The 27,642-nt window shown below is 24.4% G+C and overlaps 2 protein-coding genes across 2 annotated transcripts; both read left to right on the top strand.

Moving 5' to 3' along the window:
• The first annotated feature begins 1,241 nt into the window (after positions 1-1,241).
• Positions 1,242-16,798, top strand: LOC132921869 (sialin-like). Its single transcript, XM_060985107.1, has 12 exons — positions 1,242-1,348; positions 8,001-8,078; positions 8,138-8,203; positions 8,340-8,518; positions 9,276-9,509; positions 13,402-13,489; positions 13,565-13,788; positions 13,869-14,024; positions 14,299-14,431; positions 14,928-15,166; positions 15,235-15,376; positions 15,815-16,798. Exons 3-12 carry the CDS (start codon positions 8,155-8,157, stop codon positions 15,826-15,828), a joined length of 1,458 nt encoding a protein of 485 aa, XP_060841090.1. The 5' UTR covers positions 1,242-1,348; positions 8,001-8,078; positions 8,138-8,154; the 3' UTR covers positions 15,829-16,798.
• A 9,155-nt stretch (positions 16,799-25,953) lies between these two features.
• On the top strand, positions 25,954-26,719 carry LOC132918898 (trimethylguanosine synthase-like). Its single transcript, XM_060980249.1, has 3 exons — positions 25,954-26,057; positions 26,115-26,419; positions 26,485-26,719. Exons 1-3 carry the CDS (start codon positions 26,045-26,047, stop codon positions 26,593-26,595), a joined length of 429 nt encoding a protein of 142 aa, XP_060836232.1. The 5' UTR covers positions 25,954-26,044; the 3' UTR covers positions 26,596-26,719.
• Positions 26,720-27,642: the final 923 nt, after the last annotated feature.

Genomic DNA, 27,642 nt, shown 5'->3' with positions numbered 1-27,642 from the left:
TTGGATAAGTTTCGACCTCTGCTACATATCAACTGTTATTTCAATAAATATTTCATAAATTAAATTATTTCTCTTGATATAAGAAATATTAATTTTTATCATAGCGATATTGGTGTTTTGTACTAGATTTACAAAATCAATTGCTGTTACTGAAATTTTTTATTTTTTATTTTTTTGTTAAGAAAAATGTCCATCCTATATAACAATCATTTATGTAGCTGTGTCATTTATATTATATATTGCGCAAAACTACAAAATGTGATATATTGTATACCGCAATTTAAATTGCTTAATATCATTAATATTATCATTAACTATAAATAATTATTTTAATAATTAATGATACGACTTAAACGGTTATACACAAGCTACAAAAAAAAAAAAAAAACAAATACATTAAAAAAATTATTTAAATCAAATAAACAAACTATAATAAACAGAACCTTAAAATATAATTATTTAAAACAAATAATCAAATTATAAATATTAATAAAAGTAAAAAATAATTAGTTAAATAATTGATTAGTCTTATTATATTAAAAATGTTTATTATTAAACAGGACACAGTGTGGTGGGTCATGACCCTATGGCACCATCTACGAGTATCTGTATCATCATACCTACTGTATGCCATTGATAATGGTTTATGGTATAGTTAAAGTCCCAATATTATTATTTATATCGTAATATAATTTATTTATGTGCAATTCGAATACGGTATTAATATATTTTATATTTATAATTATTCTGAAACCTTTTAATTTCGTTCATAAAATATGCATCTGATAGTATAAAATTACCTATTTATAAATCATAATATATTGAGTCTAAAAAAAAAAAAAACGATAACAACAATATTAACCAATCATTTAAATTCTTGAAAATATCCCAAAAGATTAAAAATACTATAGTAGAGGTCCCCACAGAATAATTTCCTATAATGCATCCGAATGCACCAGTGTTAAATATATGTACCTAATTTAAATAGGTGCGTTATCGTATATTTTATTGATATATTATTTGTACTTTTACTGTAATAGTACATAAATATAATTATTATATGAAATATGTTAAACGTATAAAATAATATAATATTATTATACGTACATAATCATAACGTGCAACTTTATTCAGTAAAATTCAACTGTTATCATTATTGTTGTTTAATTAATATGTTTTTAATCGAAAAGTAATCAACGAAAAAGTGGTGGAAACGATTTCTTTACATATTCCGATGCCATCATGTCTGTGTAGTAACTAGCAAACCAAGTTCAGAGTTCTATTTAGTGGTTTTGTTACAGTCGTCACGTGCCCATTGCTCAGACTGAACGCTTTGCTTGAATGCTGGGTAAGTTTATTATTATCAATCATTTAAAAATTAGAAATGTATACAAAAATGATAACGGGTAATTAATTACTATTTTTTCCAAGATTATAATTATTTTATTTTATTAATTAATACCTATTTAATTCACTTTTAATATGAATAGAATGTTTATTTAATAATCATGTAATATAACATGCTTTATGCTAACACGACATAAAACTTTATTTAAAATTACCTAATTAATTTAAATGTCAAAATGTTATTTTTTTGGATTCAAAAATATTGTATCTTATAAAATATAGAATGAAAGGGTATATTTATAGTTAAAGTTAACAACATACAATTGTTCGTAATAAATTGTTTGCATTAGTGACTTTTTTATGACTAAATTAAAAATTTAATATTTAAACGTTTGTTAGATAATTATCATGTATTCATGTGATCATATTAATATTTGATCATTTTTCTATAATTATACTAACCAATAGTATAATTGTATTTATTTTGATAATATTTAATAGCTGATAGTTATATGAATTAGTTTAAAAATTAGATTCAATTAAATGGTATTGATAAAAAAAGTTATATTTTTATATCAGTTTATTGAAATTAAATATAAGTTTACACAAACTCGTTATTCTATTAAAATATAATAAAGAATAATATATTGTTTTTGTTTATTTATATATTTTTATTTTATCCAAAAAAGATTATTTTAGGTGTAGGTTCTTTAAAAATAGTTAATATTATTCTAATTTTTATAGTAGCGGTTTTTAATAACTTTTTTAAATCGCCAATGATCAAGAAATTTAAATTTTACTTTTAATTTATGTACCCCAAGACCAAGATGTTTTAATTAAGCACCATATTTAAAAAACATGAATTATTTATAAATACATAGGTATTTGTTTAGTTAGAAAAATTTAATATCTGTATTTTTTAATACAATAAGTAAATATGACTACAGATTATTTGAATTATAACATTATATATTATACAACAATAATAAATAAACATGAAATATACATGACGATGAAAACCATTCGTTATAGATACAATTCTTTAGGAGAGAATTTGTAATAAAAATTCTAATTTAAGGAATTTTGACTCTAGTTCAGTTTGAGAAGATGGGAAGGTTATTGGGAAGAGTGCACGAAGTTAAAAGAAAGTTAAGAGGATTTAGATTCTGTCTTATCTAGTTTAGAATGAAATTTACCGTAGTATTTTTTGGCAAGTTCGTCAACCTAACGTATTTTAATTTTTAAACTTTTTATTTAGACGGTTATCAGCTATTTTTTGTGTGCTGAAGGGGCTAAAGATATATAACTTGAAAACGTATTTTAAAAATATTAATTCATCTTTGTTACTCAAAAAATATACTTTTGTATTATTTTATTTAGTTATATTAAATGCGATTCTCTGTAATTTGCAATTTAATTTTCTTAATAATATGTTGATTGAAATTTTGTAACTTCGTAAGTAAATACTAGGTTTGTAGGCATTTAAAAAATATTTTAAACTTGTAGTTTTTTCTTTCTGATATTTGCTATAACCGCGTATCACGAATACAGACATGTATTGATGAAATTCAAATTTAAATTCATATAAATATACACTTATATATACATAAGAATATTAATAAATTTGAATACAAAATATAAAATTGTAGGAAACGTCTCAGACGTATTGAACTAACTTGCAGTAAATTCGGCATAATTTATAAAAGATAGTATTAAAAAACCAGGTTTTAATGTACCTTTTATTATATTCATATTATACACAAATACACAATAATAAATGAGTACTTACCTATATAGTGTTATAGATCTTATAGTATAAAAGTATTTTTAATTAAATAACTTATTATTTACAGCTACTGGTTATACTAAATATAACAAAATCTGAAACGTAAATATATGTATATAATATCTTTTACCTACATATTTATAAACATTATTAAATATTTTAATATTCAAATTGGGTTGAGGTTAATCATAATTATTTTGTTGGACATCTATCAATGTAATAACTAATAAAATATAATCTTAAGTTTTTATGAATAGATGCGGTAAGTGAATTTTTATTAAGGAGGACAGGATCACTCTAATGTCCTTGAGTCAAAAAAATATTCGAGCCACGATAACGAAAGACTTAAAATTAGCAATTTGTCATTGTAATATTTTCTTGATTATCGTCGTGATCTCTCATCTCCGGCTGTTATCGATGACTATTCGTGTTATATAAAAAATAACATAAACAAGTGACATTATTAGAACTAGGAAGAATCTATTATATAATGTTAAATATTAATATATTATATATTTTAATTAATACCGTAACAGACGAAACTTATAAATACAGCGTTGTGCTTAGGTAGTAATAATAATAATTATTATGTTGGTATTCAATTATGATTTAAATATTAATTTTCTAATAAATTTATAGATAGATGTACCTATATTTAGTTTTTAAATAACAACATTAATTTCTGTTAGAATTTCTTATTGTTTTTTCATCAATGTGCATATTTATTGCAAATCTAATTTGAAGAATTTAATCAAGACGATAAAAAATAGTCTTAGAAACTCATTCTATATGTCAAAAGCAAACTATTAAATTACCTATATTATATGGTATATTATATATATAATTATTATTTATATATATTCAAGTTTAATGTAAAAAAAAAAGAAAATTAAAAATTAGAATAACGATTAAATGAAATATTATATTAAACTACCTATCTAGGTATTATGATACAAAAATATGTTTATTATCATTGACTTGGACAAATGACGCCCTGAAAAACATAATTTATTTTTTAATACCCGTTGGATGTTGTTTAATAAGAACTATTATAAAGTAATACTTTGATGTATGCAGAACTGGCTGCAACTACTTTATATAATACTATTATTTATTAGTATTATAATGCGTGCACTGTACTCGTATATAAACCTTATATTATTTAAAACAGAATGTACAATTTGCATTTTTAATAATAATAGCCACTAGGTATATTTTAATGACAACTATTATATTTCATATATATATATATATATATATATATATATATATATATATATATATATATATATATAATTCACTTCACTTACATAACAATTGATGTGATTCGTAGTTTTAACATACGATACTTTTACCATAAAAAAAATATGAAATCCTTTATAGGTATCGTTGAATTTACCGATCAAGAGAAATGTCAATAGATATTATACATACGAATTATGGCAACTGTGGTCATACCATAATCGTATAAGAGATCATGCCATGAATAAGGTTCACTGTTATTTTTTTCTTTTCTCTTTTTATAACGAGTGATATTAAATTAATTTTGATCTTCGCCTTCTCACGCCTTTTAAATGTAACATATTATATTATACCATACTGCTATTATACCTACTTGTGTCGCTTTATGAATGGATAATTGAGCAGTTATTGCATTTAATCTACTATAATATAGTCGTTATTGACTAATACAAGCAGCCACATCAGTATACATGTAATGGTAAACCGTGTCAAGGCGATATTTAGCCGGTAGCACTACCCCAAAATTATAGAAATAAATTATCATGAATGAAAGACGAACAGAATGCTAATCCACTATTTATAGCTATAGGCCATAGCAGTACGAATAAGTATATACAATTTTCAACTTCTAGATCATAAATAATACGAAGTAAGTTAAAAATTACATTGACAATTTAGTTAATAAAAATTACAAACACGTTTATAAACTTAGTCATGGATTAATTTAAAAAAAAAAAGCATTTGGTCAACATATTCAGATATTTTATTATTATAATAATAGTATTCATTAAATTATTGAATAATGTATGATTAAGTTTGAAATTATTTTTTAAATTGGATCATAAAATCATAAAATGTTTAAACTACAAGTTACTTTGAATGCGGACGGATAAATATTATATTCATAATGCCAATACGTACAAGTTTGAATTACATATCAGAGAAATAAATAGACAAATTGTATAAAAATTAAAAAGTGAATCGAAAAAATTGTAAATATTCTATGTTATTTAGGTGAATAGGATCATTGATTTCTTAATCAAAACATAATACATGAAATAGCTTTAATTAAAAAATGGTGATGTTGTACATTTTAAAAGTGATGACTGTTTTAATGAAATGAAAACAATTTACTACTACGAGGATTAAAAAACAAAATTATAGGCAATTGTTATAATCAAATAATAACATTATGAGTAAATTATGACTTAACATAGATTGTTATACTACACTTGTTAATTTTAGTATTATAGTATAGCATGTAATCTTTTAGTTAATTTTGCTTTTATAGCTCTAAACAATGTAAATCGTTAAACCTCTCACGATACCGTAATACTATGTTGTGTGTAATCACGTGCGTAAAAAATCTTAAAATTGTGAATTGAAGAACGAACCATGTGAGGTGTGACACTGTGACTAATATTGACTTATTCGCGAAAAAAAATTTTGTCAATTCACCCTGAAATGACTGTCATTTTACAAAATAAATCAAAAGGGTTATTATTATGTAAATAAACACTGCAATACCAAGTAAATAATAAACTTTAAACACATTATCATTCAAGTATAATTTTAATAAATTATAACAGAAGTATTATTTAAGCACTCGATAATAAGTCATACTTGGGGAGGTTCTAATTTGAATTCATTTCATTGTTGTAGGTAAGCTATAGTGCAAAATCCGAGTATATAATACTTAATGTACCTATATAAATATCTAGGTAAATTTATCTGAATTGAGATTTTAAATATCGATGGTTTACTTATTTAGTTTTATTTTTATATACACGTCGTAGAATTTTATGATTTTCGAAAATGTTATTACTGTCTAAGTGGTTACGACTTACGACAGTGAAAGCATTTTAAGCTTTTAAAATGTCTTGTATTATTTTTATTTATAAAAATTCTGACATTTTAATAGGTACAAATATAATTATGTGTATTCATTTCTGTATACTCCAATAATGTTTGCTTAAGTATTTTTATGAGGTGTTATCAGCTAAAAGATATTTATATACATTTCATGGTTATATTATTTCTATATGGTTGTATTTATGAGAAATATTGTTGAACATTTGTCTCGTTCGTTCTTGTACATTCATGCTAGCGCAAATCTCTTTGATGTTGTATTATTCCTAACTTAAAAAGTAAAAATAATGATTAATTATTTTGAAAAATATAAAAATATAGCATAGTTTATGACAAATATAAGTTTTTTTTTAACGTTTACACCTACAACAATTTGTGAGCTATCAGTTTCGATATTAAAACAAATAATTAAAATACAATATAATTAATCTTGAGTAAAAATGTTTGACATTAAATATTAAAATCTAACACTTCATATTTTTATCAAAAATATACATAAAAAATGTGTTAATCTATTTGTTTTAACCGAGCCATAGGTTGCAGAATTCAATTTTATAATTTCAGTTATATAATATTGTGCTTTATCTTATCCATGGAGTGAATAGAAATTTATTATCGTATTATTTTTTTAGATATAAAATCTGCAACTCATCTATAAAGATTTTTATTTCATGTTGTACCTATAGTGAAAACAGTACTTTTTTTGTTTTTTTATAAGAACTAAGAAAAGTAAAATTATAAAACAATGTATATACAATTTTAGTATAAACATACTTACCTACTATGAATATATTTTTGTCTAATAAAGTCACTTCCTGAATTATTTGCAAAATCAGTAAGTATAAGTTAGCTTTTTTAAGAAAATTGTGAAATATTCGTTAAACTGCGAACGTACTCATATATTTATTGTTCATATTAAAATATACACTAAAATAATTATTCAGTTATAAAGTATTGCCCGATTACAGAAACGAATAGCTGTTAATAATCACGAATTTACCATTTAGAGTAGTATTTTTATTGTAGTTATAACTAAAAGAAAGTTTTGATTTATAGGAAATTAAAAATGTTAATTTCGATGAAATAAACATTTTAAAAGGAATAAAATGTTCACTCTTCGCGATCTAGTTATATCTAGATATATTTTATATAAAATTTAATCATTTATAATTTTATAATATATAATATAATATAATTAGTTATCATTAGACTATACTCGCCTAAAACGTGTGGTCTAGCCGTATTACGATATTATTTTTGACAGGCATTTAAATTGACGAAAATTTTTTTTAGTTTCATATTTTTTACAATATATTATAAAATGCAAATGTGTTATGTGAAATAAAGAGAAAGAAAAGACCATCATACTTATGCATGATGTGAATTTTAGAATAAATTTAGATTTAGCCTTATGTTCAGATAGTAATAGTAATGTTCATTATTATAAACACTTTTTTTTATATTTTACTGTCACAAATACTTAATGCAAATTTTGTCATGTATGACCTACGATTGTCATTGTTTAAAACGATAAGGTCGACAAATAGATTTCTAGTTACCGGGGACGGGTTTTTATACTGTTTAACTATGTTTGCTATTACCATGTTGATGCTGTAGGTACATCATTATCTGCATAATATATACACACTGCATATTAATTCATTAGTCGTCGTTCAACCATACTTTTACTTGCTTTGAGGCTTACGACATTTCTATCGATAGCAATAATTTTATTTTACTTTATATTTTTTTTTAGATTGGTTATATCTACTTATTGTTTTGTCTGGACAAAGCACAATTGTATGATCCCGTATATTTTTTAGCAAGCTTGTGGGTAAGACCGATTTTTGTACTTTTTTTTAGATTTATATTAAATGTACATACATTTTTCAGAAACAAAAATCACCACCATGGATTCAAAAAATAGAAGGCCTTCAGAATCGAGATCGATTATAGACAGTTAGTTATATAAATATTATTTATACAAATGTACCAATTACATACTATATTATATAATTGGTTTTCGATTGAAATATTATATTAAAAATAATAATAACAACTATTCTTTATTAAACCGTACTATTTTATTTAATAGGTGCTTGTTCAAAGCGATATATAATAGCCATCATGGGATTCATAGGCATTGCTAATGCATATGCTATGCGATCGGTATTGAGTGTAGCTATTACCGAAATGGTAGAAGACATCCATAAAACAGCTATAGACCCTAATGGGTGTCCAGGACCGATAAAAAGTACAAATACGACGAACCCAGTATGTTAATTTGTTATATAATCGTATTATAATAAAACAATAGTCGCTAACTAAATGTAAAAAAACTGATCTCGATACAAATCTATAATATGATATTGGGCTTCGATTTTCTCACTTCGGCGAAAGTCAATGTTGTGTCATGTGTACATTTAAATCATTTGAACATTTTCGTATTAAGCAACTGATTGTGAATAATGTATATATTTTACCGACTTCCAATATTATTAAACTCATCAAAAAATGTATACCAAAATTAAAACATAATGAACATAATATAATAACGATCAGCCACCTAATGAGTATGAATAATTCAGTATATTAAAATGTCTAATGTTAATATCAAAAGAATACACTATATTCAAAGTCATTAATTCAACAACATTAACGTATATTAAGTTATAAAATGTGTTATCTGTGAAAAACATTGGTAGCTACCATTAATGTTCGTGCAAATGAACTAGTGTTAGTCAGCCGAGAATAGAATCTATGAAAAACCCAGTAAAAAGGGTTCAAACACTAATTAACATTCACGTGTAAAACGAAATGTACGTTAGTTAAGTTCATGCAGTTAAATGTACTTTGAGACAAATGTGAATAGAGAACATAATATAAACTTCATGTAATAAAAAAATGTAAATTGATATAATATAATTTTACATACAAGCCGTCTAATACGATTAAATTGGTTATCTTTTTATTTGTTTAAATAATTTAAAAGTATTTTGTTCTAATATTATTTTTGCATGTTCCTTTATAGAACGCTGAATTTGATTGGTCTGAAACACTTCAAGGGCATATACTTGGTGCTTTCTACTATGGATATGTATTTGCACAGATACCAGGTGGTATATTGGCACAAAAATATGGTGGAAAACACGTGTTTGGCGTCGGTATTTTCCTGACCGCAGTACTTACACTATTGACACCACTTGCCGCCAGGATTGGTCCTGCGTACATGATTGGTGTTAGAGTACTTGAGGGTATTGGCGAAGTAAGTGTCGTTAAGAATTTAAGACAAATTGTTTTAATTACGATTTCGTATTCGAAAGTATAATTGAGAGTACGTTGTAACTTGACATCTGTTACGGAGTTGACAGACTGCAGTCGAATGTGACAACAAAACTGTTCCTTTGCGTGAAATTTACTATGATTTCCAGTAAATAAATATACTTTATTATTTTATAAATGTATATATATATATATAAATTATTGTATAATTTATGGTAAAATGAGATTATTTCCTAAACAATATACTTAAATTTCAATCTTTTAAATTAATATATTTGAAACGAATTAGTTTGTTATAATTTTTTTTTCAATAAAGTCCCGAGCAGTGATTATATATAAAATAATCGTATACAAATGCACATGGGAAATGTAATCTATTTAATAAATAAAAATAAAACTATGGGTTATTATTAGTATAATATAATCATCATTATTATTAAGTAAATACAGAAAAGATGATAACCTCTTCGATTTGAAATGTCATAATAGCAACATTGCACTAATAAATAGAATAAACTCTAAAATTAATTTGCTTGATATTAATATTAAAACAATGCAATGAATAATGATGTTTATAATGATAATTATGATTTATAAGCTAATATTAAGTATTTTAATTATATTTAAGATTTAGTTTTTGTTTAGTTTTAAAATATTAATCGATAAGTACTGATAATTATAGCACCTGTAATAATGTCTGTGTGTGTGTTATGTAAACATTTTTGAACCTAATTAATCTATATTATAACTATTATAAATAAAAATGATCAAGCTCACTTTATAATTTAATAATAAGTTATACACTGTAAATACTTTGGTTAATATTTTACTAATTTATCGTATAAGTTTAAATTTGTAAGCATTCTCTGCTAAACAAATCATCGACATTACTTATTCCTATTGAACTGCATCACACTCTAAAAATATATAAATGGAAATTCACCTACTAATCTAAAATCCACTTCTTATAGGTATAACTTATTAAACACGTTTCTTTGGTGTTCACCGTGATGATAAATACAAAATAGTATAATTTTTTATATGATACGTGTGAATATTGCGTTGACAGGCGGCAAATCATCATGCAATCGAATATATTTCGAAAAGTCATTCGATTAAATTTATTATTACTCATTATGATCTAATATAAAAATAATTGTAAATATTTAAAATATTTTACACAGACGGAAAGTCACCATGCAATTTTTTTTAAATTTAAATTTTGGTTAAAAAAATAGACAATATTTGTCCAAAGTCCCAGAATATTATTTAATAATCATTTAACTAGTATCTATAATAATTTTTGAAGAAATTACTTGGAAATTATTTTTACCGAGAAAATATTATTAAACAGTTGAGGTGTTTAAAATTAAAATGTCAGTATTTTGACGTTGAATGATTCAAAAATATAAATCACCGAATTTGAGTATAAAATTAATCCAAGCTTAAAATTAATTTGAGTACAGAACTGTAGGAGTATTTTTGACTAAATTATGGATAAATTCGAAATTCAACCTAAATATAGTAAAATAAAACATTTAAAATTATTTATGGACAGAATGATAGTCTTCTTCTTACTAAAATATAAAATTTCATCACGAATTTGGATTTCATTTGTTTTTAATCTAAAAACAACTAACAAGTACTTGTACATATCCTTATTTCTTATAAAGATTCAAAACAATAACAATAATAATTATTATTATATATTTTATCCGGAAACAGTGAATTGAGTTTACGAAACAATAATAAGCAATTGATTATTCAATAATATGTAGTATGAGATAAATTACTTAATAGGTGCGATTCATTAAATAATTGTTTTTATAGTTAAGAGGTCATGGTTTCTTATACCTACGCGATAAGTTGAAAAAAATTATTGTTTTAATGAGTTTATTATTTTGGCTTGGTTAATTACATCGCGAATTATAAAATATGTTTTTACCTATGTGATTTTTATACGTAATGGCTTCTTATAGTTAATATTTTATAAGAACAAATTTAGGTTACAGCACATTCATTTATTCGTTTAAATGTTAATTCCTTTCCATATTATGTATAAAAAACCAAACATGCGTTTTTAAATTGTTTTATTTAAATATAACAATTTATTTAATTTTCGAAATATGATTTTTAAATCATGAATATTTCAGTAAATTGTTGAATTTGTTGTTTTCTAAACTGTTTTAGTAATCAGTTTTTTCTATTACTCACTCGGGAAACCTTGAATAAATTGTTTCCTAAAATTAAAGTGTTTTTTTTATTTCAAAAATTTAAAACAATGTTTTAAACTTCTAACAATAACCAGGTCAAAATGCGTATAAGTATATTAACTAGGTAGCTTGGTATTGAAAATTAAGTATATTATTGTATGTAGCAATTCGACAAGATACTTAAACTTTAAATAAATAATTATAAACCTGTGCAGTAAATGGCATCTATATATTATTGTGTTTGTAATACATGAATTATTTTTTGCTATAATATGTGATTTTCAAAAAATAACTATTTTGTTATCTAGAGTATAATTTTTTATTAATCAATTACATCATACATATGGTATTATTTATTATCATTCGAATATTGTCGTATATCATACATTATATAAATTAATTTATGGTACAAGAATTAAACACCGGACACCGTATCACTGTTTAAATTCAATTTTATTTGTTTATATAAAATTAAAATAGTATAGAACATTGCAGTTTTCGATTTATGTTAATATAATTTTTGTCCAAGTCATTAAGCTTAAAAAAAATATTAATTAATATATTATGAATATCTCATACATTTTTCTTACCATAAATAAAATATATCGAGATTACATAATTACAATTTATTGATCACATTAGGTGGACGGATAGTTAAACGTATAATAATGATTTCTTTTCAAAGGAATTTCGCCATAGTTCAAAAAATAATTAATTTAAAAACTTAAAACATTCCATGATTAAGTATTAACTATTTATTTCAATTATACATTTTTATACACAATAAAATTTTCAAAATACTTGTACTAATTTTAAGTTATTTTTTCTAGGAACATTTTATTTTCGGTGTTTTTTGATATGGGTTTTGATTTATAAGTTAATAACAATAATATACTATAATTTCATACGATAAGTGTTTTTTTTTTTTTTTTATGAAAAATTAGATTTACGTATTTATCCATCTAAAGTTAGGTTGGCCTCTTTCCTGCCGGATAAAAGACGTATTTATTATGTTATTAACATTTTCACGCAGTATAATATGCCCGACCCATTAAATCCTTTGACTCCTAATGTAGTTCTTAATACTTAGCTGGGAGTATACCAGTTTTTCCAACAGTATCTTGTTGACATTTTTACTTTACTTACCAGTATTTACATCTATAGCTTTGGCCCACGGATCATCCACCAAATTTTATTTTCAAACATGCTACGTCTTCGTTTTATTGTGCTCGTAGCCATTATGCTTTGCATCCATAAGTCAATGTATCTCTTTACTGTTGTCGTGTACAGTCTGGTTTTTATCTTTTCGATATTGATAATGCGAAGGATATTCTCTCCAACTTTGCTATCTGAACTTCAATTTTCCGCGACCAGTCGTTTTTTGTATCTATAGGCATATACTTTGGTATTGGAACTCATTGCATTTTTCATAGTTCCCTTTAAAAGGACAGTTCTTTCTAGCGTAATGCATGTACGTTGAAAAATAAATAACTCAACTTCCTCGATTTTATGTAATTATTTCACGTTTGGAATTACTATTTGGATTAATATTCAATAAATTTATTGATTTTATATTAACATCACGAACAATAAAACGTGATAATTCTTTATGAGACTTTGTAGATATGAATATAATATGATACATGAATGTGTTTTTAACAGGGCCCTACTATTCCAGCAATGAATGCTTTGTTGGCTCAGTGGGTGCCTATCAACGAACGATCACGCATAGGATCATTTGTATTCGCAGGTAAATATTAACTGAATATAATATACTAAGTATTATTGACCGATTAGAAATTAAAAGTTTAACTGTTGTTATCAGGAAATATGATTGGAACGATTGTAGCTCAAAGTTCCGCTGGGTATTTACTTAAGATAACCGATGACAATTGGCCACTGGTGTTTTATGTTTGTGGCGTTGTAGCTCTGATTTGGTATGTTTTTTGGAATTTCTTGGTATACAGTTCACCGAGCGAACACCCCTCAATAACCGACTACGAACTTACATATTTAGAACGTCATCTAAAAGGAGTAAATAAAAATAAGGTAAACGTTCATTTTTCGTACACATTATTACAACTGTATTCGAACGTACGGGTCCTAAACTTACATTTACTTCTTTTCAGAATAAACTAAAATCTACACCATGGCTGTCAATGTTGTCGTCAGGTCCCATGTGGGGTTTAATGATAGGTCAAATCGCTCACGACTGGGCTCTATTCATGATAAATGCTGATTTGCCGAAGTACATGAAGAGTGTCATGAAATTTTCTATTGCAGAAGTGAGCATTTCAAATAAATATACAATAATTCTATTACACTTTGATAATAATTTTAAATTTATTGTATTTTTATTTTGTACAGCTGCAAAGATTATTTTTAAATTACTGTAAATTCTATAGTTAGTTCTATATAGATACTTTTCTTATGAATAGACCAGATATTATTATATATATTTTATAATACATTTTTAAAAATAATATTTCATAATAATTTTTTTTTATTATATTTTACGAAAACAGCGACCAAAAAATGTAATATATTTAATTTGTTTAGACCGGTGTATGGAGTTCTATGCCGCATGTCTTAATGTGGGTGTTCGCCATATTAACAGGATGGTTAAGTGACTATTTGATATCTAACGGAAAATTGGGAATATTACAACAAAGAAGATTATTCTCGACCATAGGTATTATACTAATATAATATTTTTATTTATTACAGATGCGTTTTTAATTGTGCTTAGATTTATAGAACGTTACATATTGAATAAATGTAGTAGTTATAACATATTTAAAATTATATTTAATACAAGAAAATCGTCTTTTATAAATGGATATTTAAAAAATAAAAATTTCAATCTGAACTTTACAAACTGGATATAGTTGAAACTATTAAATTGTTTTAGGAAAATGTAGGTATTGTATTTTAATACTTCAGTTAATTTTTTATTTATTAATTTTACATAAAACAAGACTTGACACGTAACATAATACAAGTCAATAATTTTTACACACTTCGTTTAAGTTGAACTTGTGTTAAAGATATTAAATCATTAGTTTTTTACTTACTTTATTTGTAATTTTCAAATTTATTCATTATTCCTTTGATAAAATCCATCTAAATAGTTTCCAATATCTTCTAATCAATTTATAATCAACCTCAAACAATTTGGAATTTCTTAGCTTGTATTGGACCTATGTTGGGCACATTAGCAGCGTCATATGCCGGTTGCGATAAGATAAAAGTAGTCGTTCTATTTACCGTCGGTATGGCCACCATGGGCTTCTTTTATTCGAGCATGAAAGTTAACGTGATGGATTTGAGTCCAAATTATGCTGGTCCTGCAATGGCCATGGTAAACGGAGTTGGAGCTGTTGCTGGAATCGTTTCTCCCCCTCTCATCGGATATTTAATACCAAATGTAATATACAATGAGAATTGTTTTTTTGTTAATTATTTTGTACTGTTGCTAACAAATGTTATTTATAGAATACCCTATTGGAATGGCGTAATGTGTTCTGGATTAGTGGTGGTGTAGTAATCGTAGCAAACTCGATATATTTGGTATTGGCCTCGGCATCCATACAGTGGTGGAATGATCCGGTACCGACTTCTGAGACTGATGATGGTGGTGAGTAATATATTATAAAAATTTATTTTACTAAATTTGCGTTTTTCAATTCAAATATTTTAGTAAATAGTAATGAATGTTTTTACACATCAGATAATCTATTGAACGTGCTAATATAATTCATATTATCAGTACACATTTGTTCTTATTTTATCCCATTTATTTTTGTATATTTTAAAAATAATTATAAAATAATATTGTATACAATTATAATACTAAATAAATCAAAATATTTTTAATTTTTTAAGTAAATTTGTAATAAAATATTTCATTTGGTTTTATTTTATAATAATATGTATTATAAATTTGATATGTTTTAAGCAAAAAAAAACATCTGATATTTATTTTGTACAAATAAGAATTATAGCATACACATTACACACATTTTAATAAATACATATTTATTTAAATCTTTATGAATTTTTTCAAATGTTCCAGATACTGATTTATAAGAACTGTGTTTATTGAGAAGTGTGTGTTCAAACAGCTGAGAACATTATTATGAATGTGATACGCGGGGACAGTGTGACTATATTATATTATGCAATCAAGTTTAATATTGAAATATTAATAATACATAGGTAATATGTATTATAAACATATATTTTATTTGATGCGTTGGTAGTTGATGTTTAAATTGTTGAAATGTTACAGCAGTGGAAATAATTTTAGACGTGAATTGATTTTTCATAATCATAATAATATATTATAATTAATTTAGATTTTTCAATTACACTTGAGTCATTTAAAATATAAGTATGAATTTTTTTTTTTTAATTACGATAAGTACGTGATTGATACTTTTATATTATATATAACTCATAAATGTTCAAAGCATAATTGAAATTTTATTTTATGTACCATTAACAATTTGTATGAAAACGTTTCTCTAGTCATAGTTGTTATAATTTCACACTATGTACGTAGAAATACATTTACGTAAATGTAATATTTGTTGCCTATATATTTATGTTAATAATTAGAACAGTTATAGTTTGCATCGAATCGAACTATAAGTCCTAAATCATCATACGTCCATACTGACATTTCACGTAAGATAATAATAATTTAAAAATACATCATATAACTTTAGAGTAGTTATTTTATTGAATTTACTTTATATTTTCATGAGTTTGAACTTATATTTTATTAGTCATAATTCGTAATATTGTAATTGTGAATCATTTTGTTAGTTAAATATTATTGTAATATAAAATGTATAGTTACTATTGATTAACGTGTTCATAATCTTGAATCATAATATTCGTAACTGACCTTGAATAGAAATGCTTTATTATATTATATTTAATAATTCAGTAACTATATTTAAGTAGAGCTTACATTTTGTTAACCTAATATTATTTCTTTGTAGTAATGTAATAGCTTTAAGCTTGTACCTGAATAAATATTTAAAAGTGTAAATGTGTGTTCACATTTTATATTTTGGTAATGTTTGCTATCTACACGAATTATGTTATAGTTGTCGAATGAAATAGTATTGTTTTAATATTAAACAATCATTGTAGTTGGCGAATAGTGTGATATTTAGTACGTCTATCTACAAGCAAGTCAATAGTTTAACTTACACAGGGAGTGATTTTTATCCTGATTATGTGGTATTACTTATATGTGTATATTTTAATTGCTTGGTATTGTTATTCGCAGGAATATATGCGTGATTTATACACGATATTAAATTCAGCACAATATAGTTTTGAATCTTATATACAATTATAATATCTTTATTTTAAAATTTTGTTTTTAGTATTGATTAATGATTTGTCTCTGATTTTCATTGATTTTTTTGATTTTTAATATATGTAAAAACTAATAACACTAACAAAAATTAACAGCCATAGTCGTGTCAATCATAAATTATTTACCTTAATAATTTAAGTATAATGATTATGAATAAAAACTTATAATATACATTGTAAAAACAGTACAAGCCGAAAAGACAAATATTTAAAACGGCGTTTCGGGTAGGCAATTTAATAATACACATTCCGAGCGGATCGAAACAAATGTAGTAATTTAGTGTAATGATGTGATCACAATCGATTTTCTGTTTTGAATAGTAATATGTTTATTACATCACACACACTTATTACCTATCGGTCTTTATAGTAACATTATTCGTTGGCGAATACATATGATATACATATCACTACGAACATGACGAATGCGTACAAATATAATATATCTAATTTTTAAATTCCTTGCAATACCAAAGATATGTCCATGGTCCAATGTCTCCAGCACTCCAACTTAACACATTATTGTAATTTCTTAAAGTTTTTTGTATAACAATGAATGTTGAGGTACTAATCGGTATGAACAAAATACAAACGATCGTTCTTTTCTTTTTTACTAAAACTGAATGCAAAAATGAGTCTATTTTTATATCCTTCGAGCATGGTGATGTGTGAATCAATCATATTATAATATATGCACTACTATCGTCGTAAATGTCAATAAAACTTCTAACATCTATTTTTAATCAATTTGAAAAATCTTAATATTTTGTCATACGACTTTTTATGTTAAAATGTTTAAATCTATATCTTCACTACTTATATATTTTTAAGATTATTAGGTTGAAGAAAATTAAATTGATTGAATTGATTTAAAATCCGGTTCGAGTTGTTAACTCACTAATCATATTGCCACAAGCCTGATAAATCCCTAATTATTGAGGCTTGTCATGGCTGAAAAGTGAAAAGTTTATAATCTTTTAACAACTACATACTGGACATTTATTTTATTTTTCGGATTAGTGATTATTTTTTTTGTAGACATTTGAAGTTCAAAATTGTACGAAATTATAGATATTTAAACGAAGAAAGGAAGATTTTAATTATTTTATTGTAATAATTCAAAAATACAATTTGTGAATTTTACGTATATTATTATAATTTATACACAAGACGAATTTAATATTTAAAAATATTTAGATTGATTTTATTTTTATCACGTAGGTATAAATATTAATATAATATAATAAAAGCAAGTTTTTTGACAAAAAATATTCGCTCTGCAGAATCAATTTTGTATGCAATTATTTAGCATTGAATTCAAATTTAACAAATACATTACATTGATTTATTCAATGATGGAAGTACACTCAACACATACTGTAAGCAATGGGGTTACCTATTATCCTCTTTTTTCAGTTTTTATATCCTTTAACAATTGTTGATAGTATTTTATTTCTGGCTTCATAATAAAAAATTGTCTACCTTATTAGATAAGATTTAGAAAAATAATTTTAAACATTTTGTTATATAGTGAAAAAAACTTATTAAAGTTCTATTAAAAAAAATTATTGAATTTTTTTTTGACAACATGAACCAATAGATTTAGTTGATGAGATTTATAATTATAATGTGTTTAATTTAATAGCTTTATAACTTATATAATCAATGATATTATAATCTATAGGTAAAAATAGTTTAGTCAGTTTAGTGTTATTTGTGGATTTGTGGTGTAGGTATTATATTAGAAAGTTACTATCTAGCATAATAATTGATTATAATAAACGTTTTTAAAATGTTTTCGTAAGAGAATTTTAAAATGTAATGTTTATTTTTAAATTTTAACTGATAAATTCATTGTTAAATTACACAATCATTAATAATTATTAGGTAGATACATTTTTATTTTTTTAAATCTATATAATCATAATACTTAAAAGCTTTTAAATTATTTTATTTTTATTTAAATAAGAATTATTTTTACATGAAATTACTGAATTTAATGAAAATTATATTATCTGTATGTATAAAACAGTAAGCTGACTGACTAGATGTTGACAATGATTATGTTAAATAAAAACATTTAAATAAAACTATTTAAAAAAAACTTCACAACTACAGTTAATAGTCAATAGACAATAGGTAATATAAAAAATAAAGATTAATAAATAAGATTTTATAATGTTTCCTGTACGCCTGTGAAATATAAATATACTAGATACCAGATACCATGTACAAGAGTATAAGACGTATACTAAATAGACATATAAATATATATGTGCGTTTATGACGATAAATAGATTAAAGACCAAGGCTGGGCAAGTTAACTAATTATTTTAACTCGTTAAGTTAATACAGAAAAATGTAAGTTAAGTTTAAAGTTAAAAGTTACTTTATTAATTTATTTAACTCGGTAAAAGTTAATTTGAAAAAAAATAACTTACGTTAGTTAAAAAATAATTGGATTTCTTTTTTCGTGTAAAATTAATTACATTAAAGGTCACAGGAAACAATACTAACAAATTATTATGATCAAATAATAATTGTTGACGATATAACGAATTTATTGCTTATAATAGTTAATATGTTTAAATTATTCTGGGTTTTTTCGTTAAGTTAGAAGTTACTTAAAAAAATGTTGCAAGTATTATTTATCCACGCTTACAAAATAATTTAACAAACTTTAGTCTTAAGAAAATAGCAATTTTAAAATAAATTGTTATCTAGCTTTTAACTAATCCCTTATTAAAATTTAAAATTTATAGCTTTCAACATTAGTTATGCCATTTTTTCAAGGTTATGTATATCCAGTTGAAGACTTAAAACCTTTGCACAATTTGCTAAAAGAGTGGAATTTGGAATGTACATATCAAACATTACTTGGTAATATTATAATTCATTTATATTGTAATTGTAATCACAGTTATTAAACAAGTTTGTTTACATTAACATAACTTATTTCAGATGAACTATAGTAGAACCTCGATTACCCGAACCTCCGTTATACGAACTGCAATTAGCGTATCCGAACGTTCTGTTATCCGAACATTAAAACTCGTATCCACGACTTGACTGCAGAAAAGCGCTTAGCAGCTCATCGTCAAAATATAAAAATCGATAATTTTGTCAAAAAAATATAACAAACATTATACGTTCCTATATGTATATGTAATGTATTTCAAATAATGTAATGTATGTAATTCTAATAAAATATTAATAATAATAAATATGTATGTACATATTATAATATAATTAACTAAAAAATTTTTTTTTAATTTCCAATATCCGAACTTTTGCTTTAAATTTGCTAAAAATTACCCACTTGGCATTAGAATATTATTTTTTAGTAACTTAAAAAAGTGGAAAAATTAAAAAAATTGTTTCATACAACGTCACCGCTTCCAACTTTGGACAAAAAACTCCCTTATGGAAAATTTTATTCAACCATTCCTATAAATCTTGGAGAAATTTTAAATGTTAGTAGTTAGTAGATTAGCAATAAACAATGTTTATTACCTAATTGATTCAACATTTCCAGAAGGTGCAACAATAGTATTGTTAAATTGATATAAAAATCTTGTTGGCTCTATATTAACAAGATTATTGTCATTCTAACATAGTTTTTTATCAATATGATTGTGATTTATATTCAATCCCTTCTCGAGATATACAACTACTATCAAAGTTAAGGACTGAATTGTACTCCCAGGTACTCCCCTTTGTAATAAAAAATGATTTTGTCTTATAGTGGACATATTTAAAATCCCTAGCATAAACATACACGGGAAAACGGTTTCCCAAATGGTTTTTTTTACATTGTTTTTGTAATTGTCACAATTTTTATAATTAGTCAACAATTACACTTAACTGTATCGCTTATATGCGCCTATAATATTACTTAATTACACATTTGTTCAAGTTTTAAAATAATTACACATATAATACACAATCATTATAATAATTAAGTGGTCATTAAGTTAAAGCAGACAACGCATAGCTAGTTATAAATAAATATCTATAGATTCACTTTTATGGTTATATAATCTCATCTTTAGGCGTATTATTTTGTGTAAACATAATATTATGTGCAATAATAAATTACCTATTTACGATCGATTTTAAACCAATGTTTTTGGTGCATCATATTATTTCGTAATCAATAATGGTGGACTTGTGATAAAAATATAATTAAGTAAATATATTATTAATTATTATACTCACTATAAATAACTAATAAGGTAAAGTTTTATTTATTTAATAAGCTGTCACTATTATTTATTGAGTTAGGTACTCAATACTCATACTCACTATTGAAAATACGTAATGACGGTGGAGACAAAATTCATATTCGATGCGATTGATCAAGGACGATTTAAATTTAAAAGCTTAGAATAAATAAGCGAGTACACAATATAATAAAACAATATAATACATAATAATGTTATGATTATTGTGTGTCTGGAGGTAGATCTACCTGCAGATATTGTTTACAGGTATTGACTTATTCTTAATATAGTATTATTGTAGATATAAGTTAAACATGACTATGTCTTCTTATCAACTGTTTATCAACAGTATCTGTTTATATTTTCATGTTTTTTTCGTGTATTATATATTACCCTTAGCATAGAAAAATACAGAATATAGAATATGCACTATTTTAATATTCCAAATTTATTCAAAGAGTTAAATATTAATGCTTATACATGTTCTATATAATTTCAATAAATAAATTATAGCATCGTATAAATACTTTAGTTTGATAAAAAAATTGGGGGGGGAATTATAGAGTACTATAGTAGAGTCTAGGTACTCTTTTTTAAAAATAGAACATAAGATTTAAATATCTGCTTTCCATATTTTGTTTCAATCCTAAAAGAATATAGAATAAACAAATTTACTAAACCGATTTAGTTTAAAATGTTTTAAGGTTAGATACTTCTTATACAAATAAAAGCTATATAATAGTTTGCGCAGTAGTAATGTACGCGTTTGCTGCATTCTTACAGATATGCCACAAAGCGACGCCAAAACTTGTCTACTAATTGGCTGATAATTTTTTATACCGCAAATACCGCACGATAGCCAGTATAAGGTACTATTAAGTATAGACAGTATAGAAGACCACTAGATTATAAGTAAAATAATTATATTATTACAGGATTAAAATAAATAATAAATGATACTTGACTATTTGAATACAAGATTCCTCGTAAGTTATCCTTACAGAAATTGAAAAATTTTTTTTTTTAATGAAAAATAACTTTGAACAGTAAATTTATTCATGAATCTCTTACCATAATAATTAATAACAAACATATATAAATATTATAATATACTGGCTAAACACTATAAATAGTATAAATAGTTAAAATTATATTTGGCTGAATGAACGGTTGTCAGGTTCTAATTATTATAATATCGCCCATGACGACGACAACAAACAACATTATTAACGCAATTTATATTTTTGTTTCTCATTGTCATTTCATATTTATTTTCAATTCATATTTATTTTCATTTCATGTTTATTTTCATTTCTTATTTATTTTCATTTCGTTAGTACTGAGATCGCAAACGAGTCTGTGCAGTAAAGAACACATCTTTGTCTTCTATACACACAGATTATTTGTAAAGCGGATCCATACTAACAATGAATCGGAATTATCCGAAAGCGATGAACGACACCCCGAAAGGGACGTCCATCAAAACCAATAATTTATTGAAAAAACCTAATTATACTACTCGGTCTGGAAGATTGGTAGAAGTTATATACGGCCGCAACAAATGCAGATTTTTTGATAAAACAACTACTTTAGCGTGCACCTACTTTGTGGCCAATAAAAAGTAAATATTATTAACAAAAATTAAAAAAACAATTTTTAGGTTTTTATCCAACACGAATGTCGTTTGATTCTGCCGACAATGAACTTTCCGTTTTCCACCAATACCTTTTTCTGTCAAATTAGAAAATTTTTTCCAACTCAGATACAAGTTCTGAATATAAAATAAATGTTTATATTGGATATTTTTGTTTTTCTGGTGGTATAAATATTAAATTCTTACTAATTATTTTTAGCTAGATAGAAATTATTTTAATGGGGATTTATTTAAAGTTAATAGCTTTGGACTTAGGAGGAGAGTCCCTCATTTACCCTTTTTCCCTAGAAATATAAAATTGATTTTTAAATTTTACATACGTTTTTATAGGCATAATAGACGTCCAATTAGGAACAAACCAGCAGTTGAAAGTAAAACCTCATCTAGTGATAATTTCTATTCGGACAAACACAAATTATGTGCTACAGCTATTGGAGATGATGGAAAAATTAATTATATTACGTAAGTAATATTAATTTCTTTTGTTTAAATATAGGTAAACTAAACTATTTCATTGGACTAATTTAATGATTATATATTGTTAAAAATTCATTGTATTCGATTTTTTAATCCAGCAATATCAAAATTGAAAATATGCCAAAATGATCAAACTATAATAAAAAAAAAAGATTTTTTTAAAATTATATAATATTTACTGTTCAACATAATTTATTTATGTTGAAAAAATTGTCACATTAGTATACATATATATAATATGAATATTGTTTACTATATTATTGTTATAAATAAGTATGCTACAAATCAAATTTGAATAAATTTGCTGAATACTATATAATTATTTATATTGTACTATTACAGAATAAAAAAAAAATAAAAATTTGAAATTTTGAGCAATACATTTTTTAAATAAATCAATATATATTAATTTTTTTTTTCGTTACAGGGGATTGGACGATAACTTAGGAAATATTAAATCGGTTCTTGAGGATCTAGGTTTTTTGTCTACTTTTAATGATGCGTATACTCGAACACTTCATCCATTAAAAATAAAATGTTTTAATGTCAATAAACAGTTTAACACCGGATATGGTTCAAATTTTTATACTTCGAAAAAACCAGAAGTAAATATATATACTTGCTTGTTAAATAAAATATTTAAGCGACTAATTTTAGATTAAATCACAAGTCTAGAGTTAATTGTGAATAAAATACTTAGATTAGTGATAGAAAAATTATGAGTGGTGAGTGTTAGGCACATAACTATAATCATTTAGTCTTTTTCAGGGGCGTATTTAAGGGAGGGGCACATGGGGCCCGTGCCTCCCCCATTCACCGTATTTTATACTAATTTTTATTATATGAGAAATTTTACAATTCTATGTCCCATGTACGCAAATTTGAACTTTTTGTTTGTGCCCCCCTCCCATTAAGACATTTCTAAATACGCCCCTGGTCTTTTTACATAGTTATATTGTTAGTCTTAAGATTAGGTGTTACATTTCAATAACTTTTTACATTTTAGCAATTTTTATTTGAATGGAAAATTAACAGTTTAGAACAAATTTAATATTTATAGTTATGCAGTTATTGTATATGTTATGCTACATTTATAAGTGCAGTATAAAGCTTGCTCAGGGGGGCCCATTACAAGGGATATTATAATACATATTATATTTATTTATAATATTATTCGCTGTATTAAATTAAAAATTATAAAATTATAGTAGTTTATGAGACTTGATGTTCAATATTTATTTATATCTTAAACTACTATACAATAATATATCTTACCAATATTATTATCTCTGTATAATTTATTTTTAAATTTAAACCGTTTTTTAACAATAATTGTTAACGTTATTTTTTATTTTATTTTATAATGGATATAATCAAAACGGAAAATATCAAAAGCCGATAATCTATGAAAAATTTCCAGAAACTTACAACTATTATGTATAAAAAATATATTTTTAATTTAATAATAGTTTTAAACATTTCTTTTTCTCGGTTGCACTCTCGGGTAAAATTTAATAATTCAATTAATTGACAACTATTTTGCGGATAAATTTAAGAATAATTTCAACTTTCTAAATAATATTATGATATCCGAAATTTAATGCATATTATACAATAATTTTTTTAAGGTTTATAATACTTAGAACTTTTTGAGTTAAGTAACAAGATAAATAAGAAATTAAGAATATTTTGCTTTGTTGTTTATATTTTGAATATAATTCTTTACCGACTTAAAAAATATAACATAATAAAATATTATTAAAATTAGTTATGGAAAAAACATTTTTGTAAATAAATTGTTAATTATTTTTTTTTTGATTTTGATTTTTAATTATAATTTTTAACGTTTTTTTTTTATATTTTAGAATTTAACAGGTAATCCCGACCCATATAATCAAAATTCAATACCCTATCAAAAATTCCCGGAAAAACATTATTACAACAACAATTATGTATAAAATATATTTTAAATTTAATAATAATAATTTTATAATTTATTTTTAATTTTTTTCTCTTAGATTCATTATCAAAAGTCAACAATTACTCAGAACAACACTAACTCACAACCATTAATTTATACGAAAAAACCGAATTATTATCATCAAAAGCCAATCCCTCAAAAATATTGGGAAATGAGATACATGCTGTTTTCTAACTTCGATCAAGGAATTATATTGGATGAAGGTAATTAAATTATATTATATGTATATGTAACACGTTGACTGCACATAATATGATATTTTCATGTAATTTTTTTTTTAAATAATATATTTGTATTGAAATTATATAGAAACAAGTGGGTAGGGCATATACATTTATATTATTTAGAAATATTCCTTGACTATTTATTCGTCGCTAATATTTTAGCACTCACAAGCCACTAATTAGTGAATAGGAAATGTGTTAAATTTTTTTTTAAATCATATTTTATTTTTCAGAGAGCTTTTATTCGGTTTGCCCCGAGATCTTAAGCTACCACATTGCAAAACGTTGCACAAATAATGTAGTAGTAGATCCCTTTTGTGGTGCAGGTGGAAATGTCATTCAATTAGCCAAAATGTGTAAAAGAGGTATTACTATTATTATTATTATTATGTAACATAAATGTTTTAATAACTTGTGTTTAGTTATAGCGATTGACATCGACCCGGAGAAGATCAAGTTGGCGCGGCATAATGCTAAGATATGCGGTGTTGAGGACAAAATCCAGTTTATGGTCGGCGACTTTTTTTCGATTTATCGGACGATCAAAGCAGATGTACTGTTTATGTCTCCGCCGTGGGGAGGCCCCGGATATGCAGTCAATAAAATTTATAGTTTAAAGTCGATGTGTGAAAGTCATTTTGGAGGAGGTTTCGATATTTTTAAACTTGCCAAAACTGTTGCACCAAATATCGCATTCCACATTCCAAAAAACACCGACATATCAGAAGTAAAACACGCATGATGATTATGGTCTTAGGTATATACATTAAACTTTATATTATAATATTTCAGTGTTTACGTTTGGCACAAGATTTCGGGAAAGTTGAAATTCAACAAAATATCATTAATGGTAAATTAAACTCAATCACGGCGTTTTACGGAAACTTTAATTGGAGTAACTGACAGTTGTCGTTACTCCAATTGAAAACATTGTTTATATATTTTTTAATTATTGTGCTTGTTCGCTAAAAATACCGTTTCTTCGTTTTTTCTTCGTTTTTCCTTCGTTATTATTTTAACGTGTTTATTATTTTGGAACAATTGCTTATAAATTTTATTAATTATTATTCTTGTTAAAAATCCAGTTTTTTCATATTTTCTTCATTTTCATATTATTATATTTTGTGTTTATATTGTAACAATTGTTCATATATTGTTTTTTTTTATTATTTTTGTTAAAAATGCAGTTTTTTCATATTTTTTTTCATTATTATTTGAATGTTTTTATATTATTGTGACAATAATTGTTTATATATTTTATTAATTATTATTCTTGTTAAAAATCCAGTTTTTTCATTTTTTTTTTCGTTATTATTTTAACGTGTTTATATTGTAACAATTGTTTAAATATTTTATTTATTATTATTTTTGTTAAAAATTCAGTTTTTTCGTATTTTCTTCATTATTATTTTAATGTGTTTATATTATTGTTACAATAATTGCTTATATATTTTATTTATTATTATTTTTGCTGAAAATGCAGTATTTTCGTATTTTTTTCATTATTATTTGAATTTTTTTTATATTATTGTGACAATAATTGTTTATATATTTTATTAATTATTATGTTTGTTAAAAATGCAGTTTTTTCATATTTTCTTCATTATTATTTGAATGTTTTTATACTATTGTAACAATATTTTTTTATGTATTTTAATAATTATTATGTTTGTTAAAAAAACAGTTATTTTATATTTTCTTCATAATTTAACGTGTATTTATTGTAACAAATTAATAGTATAATAATTTTATATTTATTTATTTAATATATAAATATAAAATGTATACACAGCTAATATATTTGAATTTTGTGTTAAAAAAGTTATAGAGAATTAAAAATGATACCAGAGGTATTTTTCTAGGTCAGTAGTTCCCAAACTTTTTTTTCCGTGGTGCCTTTTTTGGACCCAATTTAGCCACGGTGCCCTGCTGTGAATAACACCAAAGACA

Source organism: Rhopalosiphum padi, chromosome 2, assembly GCF_020882245.1.
Source record: "Rhopalosiphum padi isolate XX-2018 chromosome 2, ASM2088224v1, whole genome shotgun sequence".
Taxonomy (NCBI): domain Eukaryota; kingdom Metazoa; phylum Arthropoda; class Insecta; order Hemiptera; family Aphididae; genus Rhopalosiphum; species Rhopalosiphum padi.
The sequence above is the reverse complement of the archived record's forward strand: the minus strand, read 5'-3'. Positions and strand labels throughout refer to the sequence as shown.

Coding starts and splice junctions, on each gene's coding strand:
- LOC132921869 (XM_060985107.1), top strand. CDS start 8,155: ATGGATTCAAAAAATAGAAGGCCTTCAGAATCGAGATCGATTATAGAC. Junction 14,432..14,927: donor AAGATTATTCTCGACCATAG/GTATTATACTAA, acceptor GGAATTTCTTAG/CTTGTATTGGACCTATGTTG. Junction 15,167..15,234: donor TCGGATATTTAATACCAAAT/GTAATATACAAT, acceptor TGTTATTTATAG/AATACCCTATTGGAATGGCG.
- LOC132918898 (XM_060980249.1), top strand. Junction 26,420..26,484: donor AAAACACCGACATATCAGAA/GTAAAACACGCA, acceptor ATAATATTTCAG/TGTTTACGTTTGGCACAAGA.